General features: G+C 40.7%; 1 protein-coding gene and 1 long non-coding RNA gene across 5 annotated transcripts in view; one reads left to right on the forward strand and one right to left on the reverse strand.

The window, feature by feature from the left end:
• Nucleotides 1–1,955: 1,955 nt before the first annotated feature.
• TLR3 (toll like receptor 3) overlaps nucleotides 1,956–25,964 on the reverse strand; it is a 77,834-nt gene continuing 53,825 nt past the window's right edge. Inside the window, exons 1-6 of one of the 3 annotated variants that reach the window (XM_081208789.1) lie at nucleotides 14,568–14,976; nucleotides 13,743–13,899; nucleotides 9,770–10,214; nucleotides 8,384–8,575; nucleotides 5,508–7,324; nucleotides 1,956–3,674 (exon numbers count right to left, since the gene is read on the reverse strand). In XM_081208789.1, the coding sequence (XP_081064915.1) occupies nucleotides 3,446–3,674; nucleotides 5,508–7,324; nucleotides 8,384–8,575; nucleotides 9,770–10,210 (2,679 nt within the window). In that variant the 5' untranslated portion in view covers nucleotides 10,211–10,214; nucleotides 13,743–13,899; nucleotides 14,568–14,976 and the 3' untranslated portion in view covers nucleotides 1,956–3,445. Of the gene's footprint in view, nucleotides 3,675–5,507; nucleotides 7,325–8,383; nucleotides 8,576–9,769; nucleotides 10,250–13,742; nucleotides 13,900–14,567; nucleotides 14,977–25,964 lie in introns of those variants that run through there. The other 2 variants (XM_081208790.1, XM_081208788.1) reach the window with 2 other exon arrangements.
• Nucleotides 3,248–25,524, forward strand: LOC308595177. Of its 2 annotated transcripts, XR_014011859.1 has the most exons (5): nucleotides 3,248–3,341; nucleotides 13,868–14,121; nucleotides 15,000–15,140; nucleotides 15,927–16,946; nucleotides 25,465–25,524. It is a non-coding gene; the product is annotated as an uncharacterized lncRNA (long non-coding RNA). The 2 variants fall into 2 exon arrangements; XR_014011860.1 differs by lacking the exons at nucleotides 15,927–16,946; nucleotides 25,465–25,524 and having other exon boundaries at nucleotides 15,000–15,677.

Raw genomic sequence — 25,964 nt, forward strand, 5'->3', positions numbered from 1 at the left:
GGCCTCTTCTGTTAACATTTCATCTGTTCTTTCCTTTCCATTTGCCATAACACTTAAGAGATTCAAGGTCAATCCCAGAGTCACACAGTTTTTATCTTGCAGCTGGAAACTCCCCTAGCCCAGCTCTTATAAAGTAACCAATTTCAGAAACTTCCACTAGGGGGAAACAGTTTCTATTTATAATAATCAAGAATGTCACCTTTAAGCGCAACTCGTACAATCCAAAGTTAGTTTCAGTTTTCAGTTACTTTATTACTCCTTTTTAGAAGCAGCTGGAGACAGTAGAAACAATATATCTCTCTTATTTTGCTAGCTGTCAAGGAACATTCTAAGTGCTGTCAATGGACATTCCAAAACGTCAGTCCTACTGGCAGCCCGTTTCCAGGGTCAGAGTGGCAGTATTTTAACTCTCTTTACTCTCTCCTGCAGGCATACTCAGTCCACAACTCCCCCCCCTTCTCCTGCCTCCAAGGGGGATTTTATACTCTTTGCCGATGGAAATTTAATCTTTTACAAAAGGCTTTCCAAGACTTCAGCTTACAGACTCCTTACCTCAGTCTATTTACAAATAGGGAAGGCGGACTTCCTATTTTGAACCTCCCCGTTTCGATGCCCAATTAAACGTTTAAAATCCGATTCTCCCGTATCTGCTCTACTCACGGGTAATTACTTTGGAGTCAAATTGTCCACAGGAAAAAGTCAGTGCTCTCCAGCAACAGCTATGCATCTACGCTCCGTGAAAGAAGCAGACGATTCGAAGCACCGCGCCGCTCACCCCACGTCGCTCCGGGTCCCCAAAATCGGGTTTCCCCGCAAGTAGGGGAGGCGCAAATGGTGCCCACCGAATCTCACGTTCACAGGCTTCTCCCGCCTGTGATTTTTACGGGTCTCCGCCTTCGCCGCGGCAATACAGACCCAAATTTCCACGGGGCAAGTTCCTCCTGATCAGAGGAACTCCGCCATTGCCGGAGGCACCAACCCGGAAGTCCAGATGTCATCTTTCTTCCTACTGCTGATTTTGATGGAAGGTGTATTTCATTCATTGTGGCATTCTGAAATCCCTAACTGGCTGGCAGCATTTACTTTTACTCTCCAAGCAGTTTGCACAATAATTCACACACCCATAAGGAATGTTTGGGAGTGTAATTGTAGGAAATTTACCATAGTATCAATATTCAAAACTGCCTGAAACAAAATTAAGCCAGTTAGCCCTTCTACATGACAGCATCCAGGTTTTTGACACATTTCTTTAAAGTTCAAAAACCCAGGAACCGTATAAATACAATACTCTATTTATCAGGCTAAACTAGCCAAATAAAGCTAACCTAGCCAAATGTTTATGAAAACATTTTTCACTGCATTAGTTCAGTGTGTTCAGAATTCATGGATACATTTACTTTTGTTTTCTAACTAATAGAACCATTTTATTGCAATTTATACTCAATGTGCAAGTTCAACCTTATTGGCCAGCTGGAATTTTAAAAAAATGCACCCCAACCATAGGAAATATTGGAAACAGTTACTTTTGACATGGTCAAGGCCTTGGGGTGCCCAGCAGATTCTCCCTGCTCAGTGGATCTCAACACATATTGCTCATAAAGCTCCTCTAAGTTTCCCAAAACAGCTTTGTTATGTGGCATCAGAGAGGCCTCTTTTCAAGTACTTCACTTGGGTGCCTAAAACTGGTGACATGATTCTCTTGAGTACATGCTGTTTGTTTTATTCTACCAGAGGAATTTAGATCTTTATGAGCTCCTCTTTAAATAAGAGAAAGTATAATCTACCTGGAAAGAAACCTGGCATTACCACCTTGAAGCCTCCTCAGCTTTCATGGTTTAAACTAGACAAGAGAACTTGTCACTTCAAGTGAAAAGAGGATCAGAAAGATGAGATGAGCGCATCACAATGGCGATAATCCAATTACTGTAATTAAGGAATCGTCACATACCAGTTCATCTGTAAACAGGATCCTTTATTTTCAACTTTAGATCTTCTGAAAGCGTCCCTTCAGACACAATTTTTATATATACAAAAACTATTATTATTTCTTTAAAATTTGCCCTTTCCCCTAAATTTCATAACAATTTAATTACCAAAACTGCATATTTTTAAAAATCAAGTTTATTCAAATAGAATATTTACAACCTGTCACTATGTACCAATACTGGGGGAGTTTATTCAAGTATATATATTTTTAATATATGTGCATGTAGTTACTGTATGGTTTGAAATATGTATCTTCTTAATCAGGTCATAAACAGGTCTTCTTGATTAGCATATATTTAACACTGAATCTGAACAGAAAGGAGAAAAATATAGTGAAAATATATAGACTTGACGCTGTCCTAATGAGAGTCCATAGGTGCTCCCAAAATTGTGGCTTCTAATACCGAAATAAATATACAAAATATATTGAAATGAATATACAAAAATGAGTTTCTTTAGTAACAAAATAAGAGACCCTGTGTGGTAATGCCTGTTTTCCCCAAATTTGTTCACACTGGATTTACTAAGGGACCATAGTGATAAAGTAATTGAACTTATCTCTTTCTTTTTGGTTGCCCTATTTTGTATGTGCCAAAGCCAAAGAGATTGAGAAGGAATCCCCTTAGTCCTACACACATACGGACACTTTGATAACCTGTACAGTCATAAATCTCTACTCTGTTGAGCGAGCTGATCACTCACACCTTTTGTCTATTCCAGGTGATTTGCTAGATGAAGCATGAATCAAAATGTAGAGTAGGCAGGGGTACTCATGCGTGTTTCCCAGAGAAAATAAACAATAAACAACTAAGTTTCACACAGAGTGGACCCACTGAAACCAATGAACATGAGGTTGGATCCATTAATTTCAGCTCTGTTCTGAGTAAAATAGGGAGGGGGAGGGATAAGGAGAAGAAATGAGGTGAGTCAGCACTGAAAACTCAGAATGAAAAACTACAGAACATTTTTTTAAACAAAGTTTTTCAACAATACAGATACATTATTATAAACCTGTTAACTTTATATGCCTATTAACTATCACAAGGGACACAGCCAATTCACCATATATTATTTAACTGTCATACCATTATCTACCCTAGGCATCAAGCCTTATCTACACTTTCTGCCTCCAAGCCCTGTATCTTCCAGCAAGAGGTATCAAGACCGCCTGCTGTAGAACAACTTTTCTCCTGTGGGAAGAAGATACAGCAGAGGGCGTTAAACAGAACTCTCATCTGGCTGGGTAAATGATTTCCCCTTCAAGTGCCTGTCTCCTCCTATGGGGTGATGAGAAGGGATGTTGAGGCTACTATCTCTATCCTCTAGAACACTTTGGAAAGTTCTACATTCATTAGGTAACAATTTATATTTTTCCTGCATTCATATTATATATTTTGGGTAGCATTTTGACTGCTAATTCAAGCATACAAAATAATTTACTGTAATCCTTTTTAAAATGTCATAGTACCCTGCTACTAGTTTTAAGTGCCAATTTTAACTGCTGGTAAAATGCACCATGACGGTCTTTCTGTACTGGCCACTCCAAGATGCAGCGAGATTTGAACATCGCTCTTCGTAAGCAGAGTGCGTTTTTCAATTTGTAATCAGGAATGTCATGCCGAAAAACTAGAATGATGGAATCCCGACTTTGTTCAATGGCTTGCTGTATGGCATGATACACTTTGAACCTGGACAGAAGACAAAGGGGATGAGAGCTAATTTGGGACATGACAATATTTCACTTACAAATGTATGCAAGCACTCATTTTCTCTTACGATGTAGTGACTCTGAGTCAATGGTAAAATGCTAACAAAAACAAGCAATGTTCACAAAATAGGGCATGGGTAGGCAAACTAAGGCCCCGGGGCCAGATCTGACCCAATCAGCTTCTAAATCCAGCCCGCGGACGGTCCTGGAATCAGCGTGTTTTTACATGAGTAGAATGTGCCCTTTTATTTAAAATGCATCTCTGGGTTATTTGTGGGGCATAGGAATTCATTCATCCCCCCCCCTCTAAAATATAGTCTGGCCCCCCACAAGGTCTGAGGGGCAGTGGACTGGCTCCCTGCTGAAAATGTTTGCTGACCCCTGGAATAGGGTATTCAGGTGCTCTTGTTTTTAGCTGAGGATATGATTATAATTGCACTCTACTTATGGTGCCCATGGTTCTACCCCATTGCAACCCTGTGAGGTACAGGTTAGGCTGAGAGGCAGTGATCATTTTTTCCATGAAAACTGTTTCCAGAAGTGTTGAGATTCTGCCATGAACCGCATGCAAGCAATTATAAAAGAGAAGTCAAGGACAGCTTGGGAACAACCTGCAATTGCTTTGAAGCCACATTTGTTTTAAGTCACAGCTTCTTCATGCCACAGCCAGTCAAGGATCTTGCAACAACCATGCAAATGTTATGATGCCCTGTAGCTAATACGTTTTGGCTATGTGACAAGACCAAATAATTTGGACTGAATGCCAGAAGCATTGCCCTTACTCTAAATGCATGAACACTGCCACCTCTGTTTGCAACTTTCCCTAAATATATGAGTGTTCCCACCCCCCGCCAGCTTGTGACCTCTCAAACCCTAGTTGCAAGAGCAAATACCGTATTTTTCGCTCTAAAGACACACCAGACCACAAGACGCACCTAGTTTTTGGAGGAGGAAAACAAGAAAAAAAATTCTGACTCTCAGAAGCCAGAACAGCAAGAGGGATCGCTGCACAGTGAAAGAAGCAATCCCTCTTGCTGTTCTGGCTTCTGAGATAGCTGCACAGCCTGCATTCGCTCCATAAGACGCCCACACATTTCCCCTTACTTTTTAGGAGGAAAAAAGTGAGTCTTATAGAGCAAAAAATACGGTAGTTATTATCCTCAGGGATGTTTCCCGATTCTCGAGTCCTGACAATCTGAGTGCCTGACAATCTGAGTGCAACATATGGATTGCCTGCCAAGAGACTTAGTACAGTGCAAGATATTATCACCTATTCCTGCTCACAAAAGGAAGAATGGATTTAAGGCATTTGAGACACTAAGAAAATACATAAGTTCAAATCATTATCATTATATTGTGCTTCCAGTTTTGAGTTTGCAACAATTTAACCATTTATTTCCAATTTTATAATTCATTTTTTCCTGTACAAGTGTGCTTGCAAAAGTACAGCCCAGAAGGGGATCAAGCCTTTGTGAGTGTCCTAATAAAATTCCCCAAAAGCTCAAAGACCTTGTTAAGATTTGCATCACCTTATAAGACGTCTACCACTATCTTCTCCTTTCCCAGCCTCTGAGGGCCCTTACAGAACATCTTTTCCACCTGGGGACTGGGACAGAACCTAGAAGTCCCAGAAACTGGCAGGAAACTGCCACTGCATTCATCATTTCCCCCAAAGAGACAGCCCCAAAGATTCTTTGACTGGGAATCACACCAATTTAAAGGTTTGAAGCTAGTTTAAGATGGTAGTGAAGACATGCTCTAAAAACAACAACAAATAAATGGAATGTCAGTTATTAAAATAATTTTAGCTTACCTTTTGCACCATGGATCTTTTAAGAGATGTTCAGTTACAACAAATATAATTTTCCTGCTCCTTTTTATACTGTCGATGATTGCTTCAAATTCAGATATCCCAGCTTCAAAATCTCGTTCTTCCAAGCAAAACCTAATTTCTGGTTGACTGTTTTCTTCAAGAGGAATAAAGTTTTTGGACACCCAGTTCCTGTCTTTTTTGGCATGAATGATATAGGCATCATAATCAAACTGTAGCAGTGGCCTGTCTAATTCCCTGTGGCCAAAGACTCTGTTTACGGTCACACTCCAGATAAATTTTATTCTCCACCCTTCAAAGTGGACGAGTAGGACTACAAAGATGAGGAGCAGTACCAAAGAAGTGCTCACAATGTAGACCAATTTAAAGGGTGCACTATCACATGGTGAGGTATCAAACTGTGTAATCCTGTTAGCATGATATTTAGAAGGGGTGTTGCAGATATAATTATTTAATCCTTGGATATATGTTATGCTTCCATTGAGCCAATTAACAAACCAAGCTATACTGTCACAAGTGCAGTCGAAAGGATTGCCCTCCATATTTATTTCCTTCAGATTTGTGAAAATTCGCCCAAACACTTTTTCGTCAACAGCTGTGATAAGGTTCTTCTCTAGGAAGAGTGATCTCAGAGATGCCAGTTCATCGAAGACAAACATTGGAAACAAATTAAAGTTATTTTTTCCGAAATTCAAGCTTCTTAATTGAGATAAGCCATTGAAAGCCTTTCCTGGAATCTCATCAAAGCCATTGGATTCCAAATCAAGTAGACGCAGGTTTCGAAGACCTCTTAAGAACAGAACAGGGCCATCTGGGTTGGCGTGCTTCCACAGTCGATCCAGATTATTATGCTGCAAATCCAGAATTTCAAGCTGGTGGAGTCCATCAAATATCTCCTCTCTCATATTAGCTATGTTGTTGTTACCAAGATCTAGGATAGTCAAATTGCTTAACTTACGGAATGGTGAGGGAGAGATGGCAAGATTACTGCAACCAACCTTTCTGAGTCTCAGCTTTCTAAGGCTTGGAGTGAAAGTGAACGATTCACTTGTCAAATTCAGATGACTATTGTAAGAAAGATAGAGAGTCTCAATATTACTGAGACCTTGAAATTCATGGCCAGTGAGGTCCTGCTTAATATTATTTAAACCTAAATCCAGAGATGTTAATTGTCCCAACCAAGAAAAGGCACCAGCCTTCATATAAGTGATTCCACATTTTGTTAGGTTGAGAAACTGCAATGAAGAATTAGCAAGAGATGAAAAGGTTTTCTCTGTTATTACAGTCAGATTGCACTGGCTTAAACTCAAGTTTTTCAAATTTTCTAAACCTTTAAATGTATTAGGGGTAATTTCCATAAGTTTATTGCCATCCATAATAAGGCACTCTAAATGTTTTAACCACCGGAAAGCAGAATCATTAATTTTTTTTATATTAGAGTTTTCCAAATTCAGATAATTTACATTGTGCAACCCATAGAGGGAATGAGAATATATATATCTAATATTATTATTCATTAGATTCAAACTCTTTAAATTTTCAAAATAGACAAAAGAACCATTTTCAATGCGAGACAAATCATTTTTAGATAGGTCTAAAATTGTGAGGTTTGTTTCTTTCATTCCACTGAAAGTTGAGTTGGAAATCTGTGAAAGCTGCACATGGCTCAGTGAAAGATTCTGAATTCTTGTTCCTGATAATTCAGAACTAAGATTCTTTGTGTGATCAGGTCCCAGTGGAACATTGTTAAGGAGAAGACCATAGAGATTACCAATAGCACGGAAACAACCTGGATGAAACTAGAAAGATACAAAACAATGGGGTTACAAAAACAGTGGCTGCATGAAATTAGCCCTGGACTGAAATATTCAGCTAATTCTGTTTCGGGATGTGTGTGAAATTGTGACTGATTAATGGCACAATTTTGTTGGGGGAAAACAGTATTTGTCATAATGTAGCATTGTTCCCATTGGGCCTTTCTGTAAGGGTGCACAGTCTACAAGCACCATGCCACCCTGGGGGCCCCTTTCTTCCCATATCACATCCAGCCTGCAGGAACCCAGCCCTCAGATGAAGAGAGACAAGCAGGTTGGCAGGCACATGCACAAGACCACAACCACAGATGTTCTTCTGGAAAGATGCTCTAGCCATTGTGGCCTGTGGTTGGGCCTCTGAGCTTACTGCCTTCCAGTCTTCTCTCTTGTTCTTGCAGTAGTAACAGCTGGATCACTGTGGGCTGCATGAAAACAGTCCAGCTGCCATTGCCACAAGGAAAATGAAAGAGAAAACTGGGAGGCAGGGCTCTTTCCAGACATTGTCCAAAAATTCATAGTAATTCTAATTCTTTGCTTATCTTCAACTTGTTCATACAGTGGTACCTCGGGTTACATACGCTTCAGGTTACATATGCTTCAGGTTACAGACTCCGCTAACCCAGAAATAGTACCTCGGGTTAAGAACTTTGCTTCAGGATGAGAACAGAAATCATGTTCCAGCGGCTACAGGAGGCCCTATTAGCTAAAGTGGTGCTTCAGGTTAAGAACAGTTTCAGGTTAAGAACGAATTAAGTACTTAACCCGAGGTACCACTGTATTTAGTTTCAACTCTATGTAAGCTGTGTTCCCTCTTATGCAAAAGGACATGCTAATCAAAATTCTTTAAGCTGCCAATCATATAAAGAAAACAGTGAATATATTAGTATTTTTACCTATAAGGTATTTAAACAACTACTCATTTATCAAATTCATTTTTAAATAACACAAACCAGTATTATAGCCTGCTAAGGTTATCCTAACTGAATACAACTAACATCTGTACAACTAACATCAATAAAACAAGTCCAGTTGTATGACATTTACCTGCATTGGGGGGTTTGATGACAAGTCCAGTTTTTTTAACGAAGAGTTTCTAAGAAAGTCTAGGTCTTCTTTCCTCAATTCAGTAATTTTATTCTGAGACATCACAAGTTCCTGAAGACTCTCCAGCTGTTGCTGGGAGCCTAGTCTGGGAGTACTTAAATGATTGTGAGAGACATCGAGCAAACTCAATTTCTGAGGAAGACAAAGGAGGAGAAAGTTATGTCTTTCCCCTCATCTCACAACTGACTGCATAGCTTTTAAACTCAGTTTTACACTGTCTGGTTAGAACATGTCAAACGATGACTACAGCATGTCTGAAACGCTGTTTCAGATTGCATTAAGTTTTATCAGTTAACGCTATCATCCTTTTAAGCTTGTAATCCTTAGGTGTCATGAAATAAAATATAATAATATAATAATATCATGGGAAAGGATGGATGATATCTTTATCCACTAAATGTATTTCAATACTATAGCTTTCAAACTTTCTTTTTGCACAGGATACATGGGGATTGTGCTTAATTTTCTCTTTTTCTCTGTGTGTGCAAAGAATTTACATTTGTATTCACAAATGACAAGTTCAAGATTCCTCAGGAGAAGTCATGAAAGGTGAAACTAATTCAAATGTGCTAGGTAGACAGGTCCTAGAAGTTTGTATGTATTTTGAGTGAATTTAATTCTAGGATTTCAGCTGGATAACTCAGTTGGTTAGAGTGTGGTGCTGATAATATGCCAAAGTTGCAGGTTCGATCCTGTAAGGGATAGCTGCATATTCCTGCATTGCGAGGGGGCTGGACTAGATAATCCTCAGGGTCCCTTCCAACTATATGATTCTATGATTTAATTTAAACCATAGCTCACCAAAACTTTCAATCTGGATGTTTTAAGGTCCAGTGGCTCGTCCTTGAACCCGGACAATAAATGGTATGCTTTCAAACTGCTAGGTTGGCAGAAGCTGGGACAGAGCAATGGGAGCTCACCCCATCACATGGATTTGAACTGCCAACCTTCTCATCAGCAAGCTCAAGAGACTCAGTGGTTTAGACCACAGCACCACCCGTGTCCCTTATAGGCTCTAATGACAAGGAGGAGGCATATATAAGAGCATTTATTTCATTGTGTACTCATCTTTAGGTTGAATCCTGGAATCTTTGAATAAAGGATCTCAGGCCCATCTGGAAAATACCTCTATTTGATAAATTGGATAAGTGCTGCCAGTAAAAAATAACTAACTATTAGCCAGACAGATTGATCCATGATCTGGATTTTGTGTAAGGCAACTACTTACTGCCATGTCTTACCCACCCCTCTTCCCTGCTGATCTGAATTTGACTCGGCCATCATCCAAGTTCATGTTCAAAATCACAGGTGAAATTTGCTTCTTACCTTCAGACTGATGAAAGGCTCATTTTTTATTTCCAGTATATTGAATCCCAAATTAAGTTCTTTCAGATTGCCACAGTGAATAAAAACATCGTCAGGAAATTTATGCAGCTGATTATGTCCCAGCTTCAAAACTTTTAACAAAGGCAAATTCAAACACAGTTCTTGGTGCAGTTTAGAGATGGTGTTGAATCCTACATCTAAGTAAACAAGCTGTCCATACTTTGTAAGGTTTGCAGGTGGAAGCGTTTTTAGCTGATTATGGGAAAGATCCAAAACTGTTATGTTGGTTGGGAGATCAGAGGGAATCTGGGTCAACTTTAAATGACTACAATCTGCTGTATTATCTGTAATTTTGCAAACACTCCCAGCTGATTCACAGTGAACCCAGATGGTCAAGAGGGTGAAAGACAAGCATATCCAATAAATAAAAGGCTTCCTCATTTTCCTGAAAAAGAAGACGCACATTTAACATTAATGTTTGCTTTTCAAAAGATAAATTACAGGCTGAAGAAATGCAAGTAAGGCTCAATAATTTATATTTCTGAGATACATCATCTAACCTACAGCTGACAACCCTAACCCTACCATCCTTTGTGTCTTAAATGATCACATATGGAGAAAGTTGAATACTGGACATATAAATGAAAGGGAAGGAATGTTTCCTCTCCCTTATCCATCTCCATGGTTTGCTCAAATCTGTCTCTTCCCAAGCATTTCCTCCAGGTGAGATGACAGGTAGGAAAGCTGAGTAAGGTCAGGCCATACCAAGGAAATGTGTTCTCTCCCTTGAGCAGTTTGGCTTCTAGAGGAGGTCAGTAGGAAACACGGGCTGGATGTGCACCAAAGAGCAGAAACGTAAGTGGTGACTTAGGAATAGCTTTTAGGAAAGCATGTATGGAAAACAAAGAGAAATTGTGAAGAAGCAAAGGAAGGGCCTTCCCCCCTACTTCTTTGGTATCTCTTCTTGCCCCTCAGGTAGCACAAATTAAATAAGATTGGCTAGGTAGAAAGCAGCCAATGTTTTTGACAGGCCCCTTTCGTAGGGATACGGTTGTGTGTACAAAGCCTTGGTTCAACTGCAGTGCTGAACAAAAGGAAAGGAAGTATCTTAGGACATTTAAGCAAAACAATTGCTGACTTTGATTTTCTCTCACACACCAGATCCCACTGGTGCCTTGCTGGGTATTTTGACTAGCAGGCTTAAGCACTGGCACTGGCATAGCCAGGGTGGCTTACAGGGGGTGAGTGTGTTGCCTGATACTGAAAGAAGGAGGGGGGGAATTCTATACAAAAGTGCTTTTAACAGTTTGACATCTGCTTTTAAGTTCCTCTCCTTGTTTCATGGCCACAAGTTTCAAAGTTCTGTTTATTAAAAAAAGATCCTAGTGTTAACCTTGATGCAATATTCTTATACCCCAAATGCTTTTAAAAAAGAGACTTATCATGCTGTTCTCTGCGTACCCTTTATACCTTTGAAGCACATTCAAAGCAATTTCCCTGCTCAAAGCATTCTGGGCATGGTAGTTTGTTAAGGGTTGCTGGGAATTCCAGCTCTGTGAGAGGTAAACCACAGTGCCCAGAATTATTTGAGGGAAAAGAATGTATTTTAATAACTTGGAGCAAAACTGGCTTCCTTTGCACTGGGTATAATCATGGAGTTCTGCTTATCTGAATCAGAATTTATGTCATTCTAAAAGACCGTCAGCACCTTACTGGAAAACAGGCTTGCAAGCTACCAAGCATGTTCACTCATCATTTCGTCCTGGAAAGCCAGGACTGTGTCCCCAGGGCCACTTCTGTACACAATGGAGGAAGCAACAGGTCCTGGTTTTGCACTAATCTTTTGTCATTCACATCATGGACCAGTCTGGGGGAGAGGGGTTAGGAAGTGGAGAATATAGGACCACAAAAGGGTAGAGTAGCTGTCATGGCAGGGTAATAATAATAATAATAATAATAATAATAATAATAATAATAATAATAATAAATATGCAATAAAATACAATTAAAAATCAACATGGATGTTTAACATGGCGGGTGTGCTATCTTCTGTCTTCAGCCACAAATCCACAGATATAATGCAAACCACCTGAGTGAAGTGGATCACAATTTTGGAAACCCTAGTATAAAAATCTGAGAAATGAAGTAGGGGGCTAATGAAACAAATCCGATGTAAACTGGAAGGGTAGGATGGGACCTACCAATACTTTTCATTGGTACCTTATCTGTCTGCAAGGCACACTTCCTGCTTTCTGGTGCTTGTCTTTGGTAAATCACAGTCCCTAATTTGCCTTTAAAAACAACCACAACCCAGGACTACCCTTCCACTATATTAGTAAGCTGACCATAAAAAGGAAACTGTTGGGACTAGCAACCCTGCTTCAGAAGCCAGTGGCTTTTGCAAACTAAAGGCTGCTCCAGCGCACCTTGCTTATTCAGCATTCATCCTGATTGGCGAGACTATGACCAGTCTGTACTAAACCCTCACCTTGATTTGCTTTTTGGAGCAGTTATATAACAATGCACATTCATACAGATTTGCTTGAGGGGTGTTAACATGTCTCCCTGCTAATCATTCACTCAACCCACACTTTTCAGTGCAATTCCTCCATCACTTCCCTAACAACAACAACAAGTCCATTAAATAAAAAAGTGGGTTTGTGGCACTGGCAGTGACGTAGCGTGGGGGGTGCAGGGGGGGCCGGCCGCACCGGGCACAACATCTAGGGGTTAGGGTTAGGGGGCGCAAATCCACGGGTTAGGGGGCACAAATTACTTGCCTTGCCCCGGGTGCTGACAACCCACGCTACGCCACTGGGCACTGGGTCAAACATAGCACTTTAGTTGTGCAAACCTAAATTTCCAATGTCTTCCTCAAAATAGTGTGCAATTCCCCCTGAACAATTCCTCTTAACAAGCGGGGCTGCCAGTTTTTCAAACCTCCAGCACTTGGGACCGTTTAACCACAATTGTGAGCTGCAGGAAGCCACAACTGAAGCACAGTAGCAAAGGATTGGTTAGTAAGATGGCAACACTCCACCAGCAGGCAGAAATGTGCTTTCAGCAGTTTGTTACACTGAAAACAGAAGGAAGGATGGCCATGGAGTCTTTGCTGTATACTACTTGTCACCTGCAAAATACTGAAGGATCTAACAAGTGGAGAGAGCCTGAACAATTGCTTAAATATGGACTGAACTTCTCCAGGTTATACCAGAGCTGCAGCTATGAACCCTGAAATCTGGAACCTCCTCAGCTGAAGCCTTTGCATGTTTTTATTCAGAAGTAAACATCCCAGAAGCAAACACTGATTTTAAGGGGACTTATGCACTACACTAGATTTCACTACCACAGATCATGGGAACAAGACCCTTGAAACAGGTTAATATAAATATTGCAGATTACAGTATGGCTAGGATTTTCATGTTAACCTTTGGGAAAACTCTTTTCTTCTTTAACGATCTACTTCTTGGGACCTGGGAAGGGGCTGGCTCTTCTTCTTGATTTTAATCAAAAGACAGCTCTTTTTCTTGTTTTTAATCAAAAGACCTTGATTTCTGGCAAGGGTGGGCTCAAATTGTATATCCACACCGCTGCCCAAACTGGAGAAAGTTTGAGCAACACCAGACTATACAGAACATACCTTCCTAAACTCTCAAAACAAATACTTGTTTCTTTTCTGTGGAGTTACTGCAGAGAAAACGTGTATTGCTTCCTCTTCTATTTTTATTCCAGCTTAGTTTGCTTTGAGGTCTGCCAAAATTGCTACAACGTTCTAAACATCCCTCTTTGAATGCCGGTTTTTTTGTTTGTTTGTTTTTGCGCTCCAACTAGAATGCAATGCTTTTTAAAAAATTGCAAGGCTGAAACTGAGTTCAGCCATGAATGAAGGGCCTGCAGGAGGCTGGAACGAATGAAGGAATTCTGTTCTGAAAGCTGGCCCACAAAAAATAAGTACCATGATAATTATACTTACTTTATATTTCTTTGCAGCCTGATTGTTCTCCACTCTGTTCAAGCAACTTCAGAGGCTGATCAACACATTCCTGGCACTGCAGCTCTTTGCTAACTGTCTCCAAAACTTTCTCTTAAATATACCAGGAACTCAAAGAGGCCTGCACAATCTGACTCATCTGGAACAAAGGAAAGAAGGCAGGGCACTGGAGTGGCAAGAAAAGCAGGAAGAAAGGAGCAAGCCTCCTACTTTCGTTTTTCCACCTCCTGCTCTGCAAACTTCAAGCACAGCCCATCTGTTTGGCTCACTTCCTTGTTCTCCTCTGCACTTAGAACTTTCAGATAGCACATGTTAAGTGACCCACAACAAAAATTTCACCCTTGAAGATTTGCTTTTCTTGGTAAAGCACATTTGCACACACAAATGGAGCATGTTTTTAAAGCATGCTGAGGATTATTATTGTTATTTAGATTTCTTACCTGCCCTTCACCACAAGATTCCACGCTGGGCTCTGGCAATTTAAAATTCATTATTAAAAACAGTTTGAAACAAATTACAACCACAGGAATAAGATACGTATCTCTGCTGTCAAAGGCCAGGTTGGATGGCCATCTGTCATGGATGCTTTAGCTGAGATCCTTGCATTGCAGGGGGTTGGACTAGATGGCCCTTGGAGTCCTTTCCAACTCTACAAGTCTATGGTTCTATAACATAGGCATTACAACCTTTGTAGTATACCTATTAATTTTAGGGGACCCCGGGTCCCTCAAATATTATATTGGGGTGGCCCCTAGAAGTTGGCAAGTACCACATGAACAGGGCTATCATTTAACCTGGTGGCCTCACCTGTGTGTGCTGCAGAAGCCCACCAAGGAATCCATCGTGCAGTTGAGAATATACAATGTCAGGCTTCACATTCTATATGTAGGAGTGTCCAGTTTAAATAAGGAATCAGCATGTGCAGCACCACACGGTTCCATTCTTCATTATTTCCCAGGATCATGTTTAAATGAGACTAGAGCCAGTGTGGTGTAGTGGTTAAGAGCTGTAGACTTGTAATCTGGTGAACCAGGTTCGCGTCTCCACTCCTCCACATGCAGCTGCTGGGTGACCTTGGGCTGGTTACACTTGTTTGAAGTCTCTCAGCCTCACTCACCTCACAGAGTGTTTGTTGTGGGGGAGGAAGGGAAAGGAGAATGTTAGCCGCTTTGAGACTCTGGGTAGTGATAAAGCGGGATATCAAATCCAAACTCCTCTTCTTCTTCTGCGACTTTGCAGGGCCGTTGCAGCAAGGTGAGGTATGTCGGATGGACTCAGAATCCATATTAATCCACACGATGGCTTGATAGGAATAAGAAAAGCAAGTTGTTGACAGGATACCTTGATTCCACAACAGCTTAGGAAAACCTAGGAGGCACAGTATGCAACTGTATTTGTACCATGAATTCCCCATTAGAATGTGTGCCACATAACTGTGGCCTTCACCCAACACTGTTCTGTAGCCCTAAACTGAATCACTTCACCCAAGGTGGGGGTTGTTTGTTGCTTGTTTTTTTGTTTGTTTATTACAAAAAACGAGAAAATACAGGAGATCACAGCTCTCCATTCTCTTGGCCAGCCTGACTCAATTTCGCCGGCTAATTGGAGGGGGAAGAGAGATTTTACTCTGATACTAAAGCTGTAATTGATTAATCTACCACACATACCTGTAATGGATAGAGATGATTAGGCCATGATTATTCCTTAAGAGACAACATACTACAGCTAGTTTGATTGGGACCAAAATTGTAACAGGGGTGAGTATATAATGTATGTATTATGTACTTTTTTCTGTTTTTATATTGTGATTTTATCTTGTGAACCACCCTGAGAACTGTGGGCATAGGGTGGTATACTACTATTATTACTACTAATAATAATTCATTCCAAAATATGAATGTTCAATATAAAATAGAAGGTAAAGCCTGTAGTTATTTTAAGCTAATAATAATAATAATAATAATAATAATAGTAGTAGTAGTAGTAGTAGTAGAATAAGTTCTTTCGTTTCCTTGCCTAGCCCCTCAAGGCAGAAAAATGAAAGAAGTGTATAAGGAAGTATCTTTTGTATGCATAATAATGTCTGAATGTTTTCCTACACACTCATAAAGAACTTCCCACTTTTGTCTAGTTTACCAGTTTGCGGTGGGCTTTTTTTTAAAGCAGTATCAGGATCACTTCCCATTTGAGGCTGGATGAACACGGGCAGTTTGTATTCATGAACTGGGATCCACATGAAGTGCGACATAATCAATTCCAACATTTAACTGTCATTTTTCTGAGTGTATTCATCTCATGCTTGGGGAAAATGTGGCTATCCTAGCAAGTGACCTCATGATGGGGGAAAGCAGGGGCAATTATTCTGCATATATGGCACTTGTCATCTAACTGAGATTTCAAGGCTGCATATCCCTGCCTTGCAAGGGATTGGAAGAGATGATCCTCAGGGTCCTTCCAACTCTATGATTCTATGAGATATCTTTGAGGAAGGCTCTCAAATTATACAACCCTCTAGTTTTTCCTTTCATGTTGAGAAGTTGTCTTCAACTGCTGAAGGGTCCTCCATGGCCATGTTTCTTGAGGTTGCAATGGTATTATTAGAAGAGATCAGCAGTGCCTGCTAGACCTGGTTGAGGTCATGAGGGCATTGCCAATGGGGCCACTGAGCATGGCTAAGGTGTACTAGTTTTCTCCCTATCTTGCAAAGATACTGTGAAAATTAAAGAACTGCATTGTTACAAATACTTAGTACCTTACTAAACTATGTGTCAGGAGTGTGTGTGGGAGCCAGGCCCTGTGACCAGTAGGACTTTGCAGGACTGGAGTCTTCCTAAGTTTGTTCTGAAGAGGCAAGGCACGGCCGCACAGCTGAGGCCAATTGGTAACTCACAGCACCTGGTGGCAAGAGCCAGGAAGGGATATAAGGTCAACATTTCCCTTCAGCTCTTTGCCACAGCAACACGTTCCCTGCCTTGCTGCATTTGGCTCCTTGACTCCTTGCTTCTTGATCCTCGGACCCCTGACTTTGTGAGTCTTTGCTTCCTGACCCATGGCTTCCTGACTCCTGGCTTCTGGACTCCTGTTCGTGCTCCTGCTACCACCCTGCCATCTTTTCCCTGGTCCCGACGTCCCCAGCTGGGACTTTGATCGCCCGTGAACCGGACCGTGACACTATGTGCTATGATGGTAAGCTATGAGATGCCCTCCTCCCCCAAAAAAGTCTGCACACACTTTGGTATTCAAATGAATTTTGCTCAGAGTAGACCCGCTTTTAATAACCATGACTGAGTTAGAACTATTAATTTCAACAGGCTGCCCATAGTGTGTTGTGATCAGAATAATAATGAATGAGATAACAAAAGCATCCAGCAACACACACAGGCTGCAAGTCCTAAGCCTAGTACTGCTATAATGATGCTGGTGGTAACATTGGTTAACAACATCTCCTCCAAAGTAAATGGAAAACTTAGGAACACACACACTTAGATGCAAGTCTTACTTCACTACTATGGTGGTGCCAATGTGATGATATTGCTAAAAAACATCTCTTTCGAAGAAAATGGGATATTGTGCAAAGAGTACAGGAGAACAACGGAAACATTGAGCAACACACACACACACCACTCATTTCAACAGAAACCTCCAGAATTACCTCTTCTCTTCCACCTTACCAGCTTTTCCTCACCTCACGCATGTATTCTGCTTTTTTTCTATAACATATTTCCCTGACTTCCCCACACCTCCCCTTCTTATATTCCAATTCAAATTGTTAATTCAACAAGTTCTTATCCCCAATTTTTAACCTTTTTATATTTAGTTCAATTTAAAAAACCAATTTTACAACATCAAAATTTATACATCAGTGCTCATTCTTAAATCTTAAATCCTTTTTCTAAAGTCGACCCAAATTCCCTTCCACGAATTCCCCACTTATCATACTAATAACAAAACAGAATAAAAAGAAAAAAGACGGATTATAATTATACACCCTTTGGATCCCCAAACCCCACCCCATCCCCTTTCCCGGTTTCAATCCCCAACAAATGTCCATCAGTCTTAATCTGCTATCAGCCTGGAGATCTCATGTCCAAGGCTCTTAATTCTCTCTCAGTTCCTCTCTGCTGGTTTTTTTGATAGTCCTTGGTATTAAACACCAAATCTCGGAGACGCTCTGGCCCGATAAGGACAATGTTTCTTCCAGCCAGACCTCCATACTTAAAAGTGGAGCCCAAATCTTGTTTCTTACTCCTTTCAAGTCCAAATGTCCCCAAAGCTCCAACTTTCACCTTAATCAAATTTGTAATCCTTGGGTCTTCAGATCTCCACATAAGGAGATCTCTCCATTCTTCAATCTCCAGCTCAGACCAGATTTTCATCATCAAGTTCTTATTTTCCTTTATAACCATCATGTCAGGCCTCTGGCTCTCCTTTGTCATCTGCAACATTGCATCTCCTCCTTCCTTTTCCTCAGAAACAACATGTATCTCTTTCTCCACACTCTCAAAGTTCTCAAATTTCTCCTCTTGTCTAGCTGCATGAACTTCCTGGATCAAGTCCTTATCAAATTCAATGAATTTGTTTACTGTTAAGTCCAGAGTTGCAACGTTGGTAGCCAAAACATCAATTTGGCCTTGTAACTTTCCCAAGAGAAAAAAAACTCTGTCCAATTTAGCTTGAATTTTCCCTCCTTCAGTCATTCTTGTAATGTCCCAAAACCCCCTCTAGAGGGATTTTGGTTACTTAGTATTCCTTCCAGTTCAAATCCAGAAATCAAGTTAGTTTGTATCAGTTTTTCCTTGTTTTCGACAAAATATAGCCAAATTGTAACGAATATAACCAGCAGAGACAATAGAAAACCAAGTTCTCTTTTCCCGTCTTGACAGCTAATTTGACAGCTGTCAAACTCTTCAATATCTCTTCAACAGGCTCTCTCACGGATCACTCCCGGGTCCAGGGGGGGTGGCACTTCAGCTCCCAAAATTAGCTCTTATCCTCCAGTAAGATTACTTAAACTGCCAAATCGTGAAATTAATGTCTTTACCCAATAAAAAAGAAAAAACCCTCTCGACCTTAGTTAGCTGGTCCTTGCTTTAGATTATATACAAGACGGGGAGACGGACTTCCTGTTTGCGCCTTCCCCGATCGTGCCTAATTAAAAAAAAAAATTCCTTTACAAATCCAATTTCCGTACTACTCACGGGTTGCTGCTTTAAAATCCAATTGTTCACAAGAAGAAGTCAGTGCTCTCCGACCATGGCATGCGGCTTCACTCTGCAGGAGAAGCAGTCGACTCTCAGCACCGCGCCACTCACCCCGTCCCCCGTTCCGAAGCCTTTAAAAAGGCTCCTTCACGGGTTGGGGGGCGCAAATGGTGCCCGCCAAGTCACCAGGTTCACAGGCTCTCACACATGTATTCTGGCATAAGTGTGTGGTATGCAATCCTACCCATAGCAGACCCATTGAAGTAAATAGACATGATTGATTTAGGTTCATTAATTTCAAAAGGTTTTCTCTGAGTAGAACTTAGTTGAGTACTGCGATGAATGCTCCAAACACAAGTGCAACGCTCCAAAAGTACGTGCAAAGAAAGTTGTACAGGATAGCTCCAGAATTCTTTCTCATTCCCATTCCCCTACTTGGGGGGGGGGGATAGGTTTTCTATGCAAGCAAGTGCCCACCTTTTCTCACAACCATCTTGGCAGAGGAGGAAAGATGTGCTATTGCATAAATGGATTAGCCACTATTTCTGTCGCCTTAAGTTTTACAATAAAAGCAATGGGCTTTACAGTAACTCCTGCATAAATGAGAAATCCCCTGTACTACTCGTACAAAAGTCTGTTGGCTGTGAGTTCTGATACCTTTTCTTCTAGAGGAAAAAAAAGCCCTGTTTGCCAATCTGTCTGATTCTAATGTGCTGTCAGTGTCATTCTCTTGATTGTGGTAAGAAAAGTGTACAAAAGAAAACAAATATTAAAAGGTGTCTCCCAAACCTGCTGAAAATGGGGGGAGAGAGAAAGAGAACAGAAAAGAGATTTGCAGGAATGAGAACCAGAAAATGGGGTAGATAGGATGTAGGTAAATATACATATGTAGTTGCTTGTGGATGATGTCTGAAATCCTGTGCAATACCTCCATCTAGTGGTTTGCAAACAGTGCTATGTGTCTACATAATATTTACATGGGTGGAAATAATGGCAATCAATTACTGTGCAAGTACAAACTTGTTTATGTCTGCTTAAGAGCTTAACTGAAATTTCTCAGGAGAGCTTTTCCTGAGCAGTTTTGTTTTGTCTCTGCCCCTCCTTCAAAAAAGGCAGTTCTGCACAATGATATTCTCTAAATATCTGCCACCTTTTTTGTGGAAGGAACTATTTCCTCCCTCCTACCTGTTTCCCCCCCCCCCATACCCTGGAATGATAGTAGGGCAACATTAACCTCTCCGTATGGGAAACCCCTGCAGGCAGACAGTTGAGTTGTGTATCCACAGCAGCGACCAGAGGAGAAATGTGCAGAAAGAAGAAACACACAACTGGGCACCTTCCTCTGCCTCGGCTGTAACAAAACATGTCTCTCCCGTATCAGTCTCTACAGCCACAGCAGACGCTGTAATTCTACAACAGTTTGACTTCACCCCTGAAGATACACTTTTTCATTATATCTTGGGATAGATGGATGCTACCAATAGTAGGTCAGGGCCATTGTGGTAAATGCAAAATGGAGGCCAGACTACCAGCATAGCTACCAACAACACACACCCCCAAGAAAAGCTTAGGAAAAAACAAAGATGTACTGTTGTTGATGGTATTGCATAGACTCAAACTGACAACCATTGTATCTACTCTAATGAGCTTCTGTGCAGTCAGTGAGAAAACATACCACAAATAGATTTCTAGGAATTCAGTATAAGCACAGGGCCTTCAGATGTGCACCTAATTTCTCACTGACCATGCAGCCCAGCCTTTGCCTCACAGAGGGAAAAATAGAAATGGTAACAGGAGAATTAGTGGCACTTTCACAACATGCTTAAAGAGGCTCCTGCTTCAATCAGTCTTGAAAGGAGAATGTAAACATCTATATTGGCCTAAAGGCTCATTGACAGTACAAGTGCCCGAACTCTACTTGTGCATTACTATGCTCAAGGATTTATTTCTGCCGGTATTTTTAAGCAAAGTGACCTGATTTGCACTTCTCATACACATTTCACAGTTCTCTCAAGTATTGCAATACAGTGTTTGTCTCAAAATAACAAAAAATGTGTGCAAGAATGTGTGTTTTAGATTAAAATGCATATAAAATGCCCATTTTAGGATAAAATGCATAGAAACATGTTTATTTGGTGCTAAATTGTGCAGATCCTCTGGAGCAGATATAAAAAGCCCCATGCACAGAAGCAGCCTTGAGAGCATGATCTATGCTCCAAACAAATATTGAAGCTCAGGAATAAAGAAGCCTGTATTGACGGGGAAAACAAACTCAATCTGTATTCATTCTGGAACCGACTAACTCTGGGTCTGCAGAGGTAAGCACCTCTGTTGCGTTGTATTTCATTTCATCTCATCTCATTGTTGTCCCTTGAGCTCTTGGTACAAAGGAATTTGCAGCCCACTGTTCTAATCTAGAACCACTAGATGGCAACCTTAACTTTGCACAGAATTTAAGCATGCTAGCGCGCGCGCACACACACACACACACACGCACACACACACACACATATCAAACAAACCTGAGGATTTTGTGAATACAGTCGTACCTTGGATCTCGAACGCCTTTGCTCCAGAACGATTGAAACCCGGAAGTGAGCATTCTGGTTTTTGAACAATTTTCAGAAGCCGAACATCCAGCACGGCTTCTGCGGCTTCCAATTTGCTGCAGGAGCTTTCTGCACCCAATCAGAAGCCGCGCTTTGGTTTCCAAATGTTTTGGAAGTTGAATGGACTTCCAGAACAGATTTTGTTCGACTTCTAAGGTACGATTTTACAAGCAGTAAATTCTTCAGGCCAAATAAATTTCATGTTCAGAGTCATACTGAATGGAAGTTTGGCATTAATTTCAGCAGAAGAAGGGCTAATACTTAAGAACTGTAGCAACACAAATATAATCCACAGATGAAGTTTGTTGAGAGCGATTTCTTTCCCTCAACCTTCCCCTACCAGGTGCAATCTTTCTTTCTTTTGGACTACAACCACCATCATCCCCAGCAAATGTGGTCCCAATGGCTGGGAGAAACGGATAAAATACCCCTTCTGCCCCAGAATCTGAAGTGGTCAGTTTGCATAAGCCTTTGCACGGTGCCGTTTTCAGAAACGAGATACAATATTTTGGACAGCGAGGAGCTTAAAAACAGTAGTCTCTCAACAAGGGACCAAATGTTCAATCTCTGTCTTTTTTACACACACACACACACACACACACACACACACACACACACCTATACTGCAGCACTTTAGCTCTAAAAAGCCTGCTGTATTGTATGTTGTTAATTTGAAAACAAAATGGTGGCTGGGCAAAGAGACTGGGAGGCAAAGGTGGCCAGGTCCAAAGCTAGAAGGTGCCAGAACTCAGGAGTAAAAATAAGTTAGTGGCCTTAGAATAAAGTCTTAACTCCTTTACTCCTTAACTCCTACTCAAGGTATCCTTGAGAGCCAGTGTGCTGTAATGGTTTAGACGAGTGTTCTCCTAGGACCTTGGAGACCAGAATTTCAGACCCTGCTCAGCCATGAAGCTCCCTGGGTAACCTTGGGCTAGTCACTGCCTCTTAGCCTAACCTATCTTACATGGTTGTTGTAACGGCAAAATGGAGAGAGGGGAGAACAGTGTATGCCACCTTGATCTCTCTGGAGGAAAGTTGGGGTGGAAATGCAACAATATTAAAAATCCAAGGAACATCAACATAACTATATAACATGAACTACTACATTCAAACCACATGAAGAGCATCACAAAAAGCAACAGCTGTTATACAGCCACTAACTACTTCAAGTGTACTATACAAATGAGTAGCAGCTATCTAAGCTCTTAAAATGTTTCCTTTTAAAAAATAAATAAATTTTATTAAGGGTTCTAGAAAAAATATATACAAAACTTGATATATCTTCCCATTTTTTAACCAAACCACGGCTTTCCGATAGATACAATAAAAACAGCGAAGGTGGGGGAGAGTAAAGAAGGGGAGAAAGAAAGAAATATAAAGAACAGAAAAGAGGTTAAAGAGAAAGACAGAAAAATAAGAGTCAGAAAGTAAAGAGCTTCCCATTCTTCATCTGTCTGCTATATTAAAAAAAAAAAATCACCTCATCCAATCCATTATAACACCCCACAAGCTCTTAAAATGTTTCCAATAGGAGCATGGAGGGAGAGCATTTTGTCTAATTCTGATAAAGTCTCAATGTTTTATATTTATCTATGTATATAAATTTGTTTTATTTAGCAGTAAAAAAACCAAAAACCTTCCCAAAGTGTTTTGCAAAAAGATACATACAAAATATAACAGTATATTAAAACCAACTAAACCAACAATACTTCTGTTAATTTAAACGTTGCTGAAACCAGCACAAAGCCCACAATAAACTGCTATCAACAGACCACACCAAAACCATAAAACAGTACAATTTCTAATGGTGAATCATTTTGTGTATTACTAAGAACAATGGAAAGAGCCACACTTCTGAATAAGTTAAGTATCAGTCTTGACATCTAGGGGGACCCAATCCTTGTCTATACGTTCATTTAAAACACTAGACTGTATTTCATCTAAGATGCCATCAGAACTGCACGCATAAGTAGATCATTCTTATCTATGAATACAGCAGTGAAGTGAAATGTTGCCTCTCTCTCTCTCTCTCTCTCTCTCTCTCTCTCTCTGTGTGTGTGTGTGTGTGTGTGTGTGTGTGTGTGTGGTTGCACTGTGCATGCTGTCAAATGGAATAGCTGTCGGAGCAAATTCATTTGAGAGCTTCAAGCCTCGAAAGCCTCCATTTACAACACAATGCATCCCATTTTTGCTGACACTCTTATGGTTGTCATTCTTCCCTACCCTTCCCCATTACTGCTAATACAATCCTATTTTCCCTTGTCTAAATTAAACTGTAACAAACTGATTGCCAAGAGCACAGGCCAAGGTCAATGCCCAGAATATTAAAACAGGAGGAAACTAATCTCAGCCCTCACTCTAAAATAAAATGTTATAAGAAGCCTGTGGGTGTTTATTCAAAGCTAAATTCCACTATGCTCAGTACACCTTCCCCCAAGAACATTTTTATAGGATTGCAGTCTTGCAGTGCAATCACATGCATGTGCATCAGAGGTAAGCCTCAATGGGCTCTGTGTGGCTTACTTCCAAGTTAGGGGCTGAAGGATTGCAGCCATTGTCATACTAGAGTTAGAAACACAATTTCTACCTGAATCTTCCCAGCTCCTATTCCATGAAGAACTTTGGTTTACTACAAAAACACAACAAATGTGTCTTTGTAAATGGGCATGGCACCATGTGCCTAAAACGGCAGGTTTTTTCTTGCTACAGATGCATGCTAATCCACTCCAGCATGGTTATAAACTGAGTATTGGTACCACATTTTTCTACATGTGTCCATGGTAGCCCCTGGTAATGCTATCCTGCCTCACAACATATGAGCAAACCCAAATATTAGTCACAGAAAGCAGGGGACAGACAACACCCCCCTCCATCCCATATCACTTATGTTTCTACTTAATGATAGTTGTTATAAGGCTTATAACAATAATCTATTAAATTGAGTTATGGGCTCTAGGTGTTGAACACAAAATTATTTATCCCCTGTAAAAGCAGTAAATATATGTCCTGTGCTTACAATAATGCAAGAGTTGCAGTTGTATCTTGGAAGTCGAACAGAATCTGTTCTGGAAGTTCATTCAACTTCCAAAAAGTTTGGAAACCAAAGCACGGCTTCTGATTGGCTGCAGGAAGCTCCTGCAGCCAATCAGAAGCCACAGAAGCCCCATAAGACATTCGGCTTCCAAAAATAGTTTGCAAACCGGAACAGTCACTTCCGGGTTTGCAGTGTTTGGGAGCCAAACCGAGAACTAAGCTGTTTGAAAACCAAGGTACAACTGTATTAGGAAGTTTAAAGAGTAGCCATAGCAGATGCTTATAAACACACTGCATTGTTTTTTATTTGTTTTTTATTATGCAATCTACAGTCAAATCCTGTTCCAAAGTAAATCCCACTTAAAAGCCAATGGGACTAATTCCCAAATGAGTGCATCATTATGGGCCAGGCCTGCTACTCAGAAGTAAACCCAATTAAATTCAGTTTAAACGCACATAGGCTTGCACTCTTGGAGTTTATCTGAGAATGGGTCACTGTGCCCCTCCTGGAAATCTGAAATGGCACCTCTGTCAGAAAAGGAATTCTCCTTTTGCACATTAGCCTTGCCATCTCTTGCTTGGTAGAGAAATACTGAAGTGAAATGTCTCTGTGTGAATCAATAACCCCCATGGTATGGTCAAGGTCAGCAAGACCAACACTGGAGTGGATTTGCTGAGCTAGCGCTGGGTGTGCAATTTTCAGTTGCGTGGCTAAACAGTTTTCCTGACATCCCCAGTTTTCTCCTTCTAAGTTGTCAACACTTTCGGGGTTGGAGAAAATGCACAGAATATGCTTCTTTGAACCAGCCCTGCTTTTTCCACTTCATTTTCTGACACCCATAAATGTGTGTACCTCAACAGATTGATGAATTATGCACCAGGGAAAAATGATAATAAAGGAAGTGAAGTCTTCATTTGCATCATTCCAGTAAGTTACACAGTGCTGTACTTTATCATTCGGGTCACATGAAAATGAGAATTTCAATGTCAGAAGTAAAGACCACCAGTATAGTAGCTGATGGGACAATCAAGAATGTCTGAGCATCAAGATTTTCCGAAATGACTGAGATTGACTGTACTGTGACTTTTTATAAATAGCTTTCCAAGATAATTCTATATAGGACCAGGAAATGATTCTTTCTCTAACTCCTCCCCCCCTGCCAATTGTCTAGTAACATTGGGAGATGTGGAGTTGGTGTCTTCTTGCCTTTCTCTGCAAGATGTGGCTTGGATCTCCTGCTTAAATCACCTTAAGCTATTTAATAGTTGTTCAGTTTCCTGCTTGTGACAACCTTAATCTGAACTGCAATTGCAAAGGTTGCCCTGCTGGGCAGCTATTGTATTGGGTGAGTCTGCCTTTG

This window comes from Podarcis bocagei (genome assembly GCF_964188305.1).
Source record: "Podarcis bocagei genome assembly, chromosome: 9".
Lineage (NCBI taxonomy): Eukaryota > Metazoa > Chordata > Lepidosauria > Squamata > Lacertidae > Podarcis > Podarcis bocagei.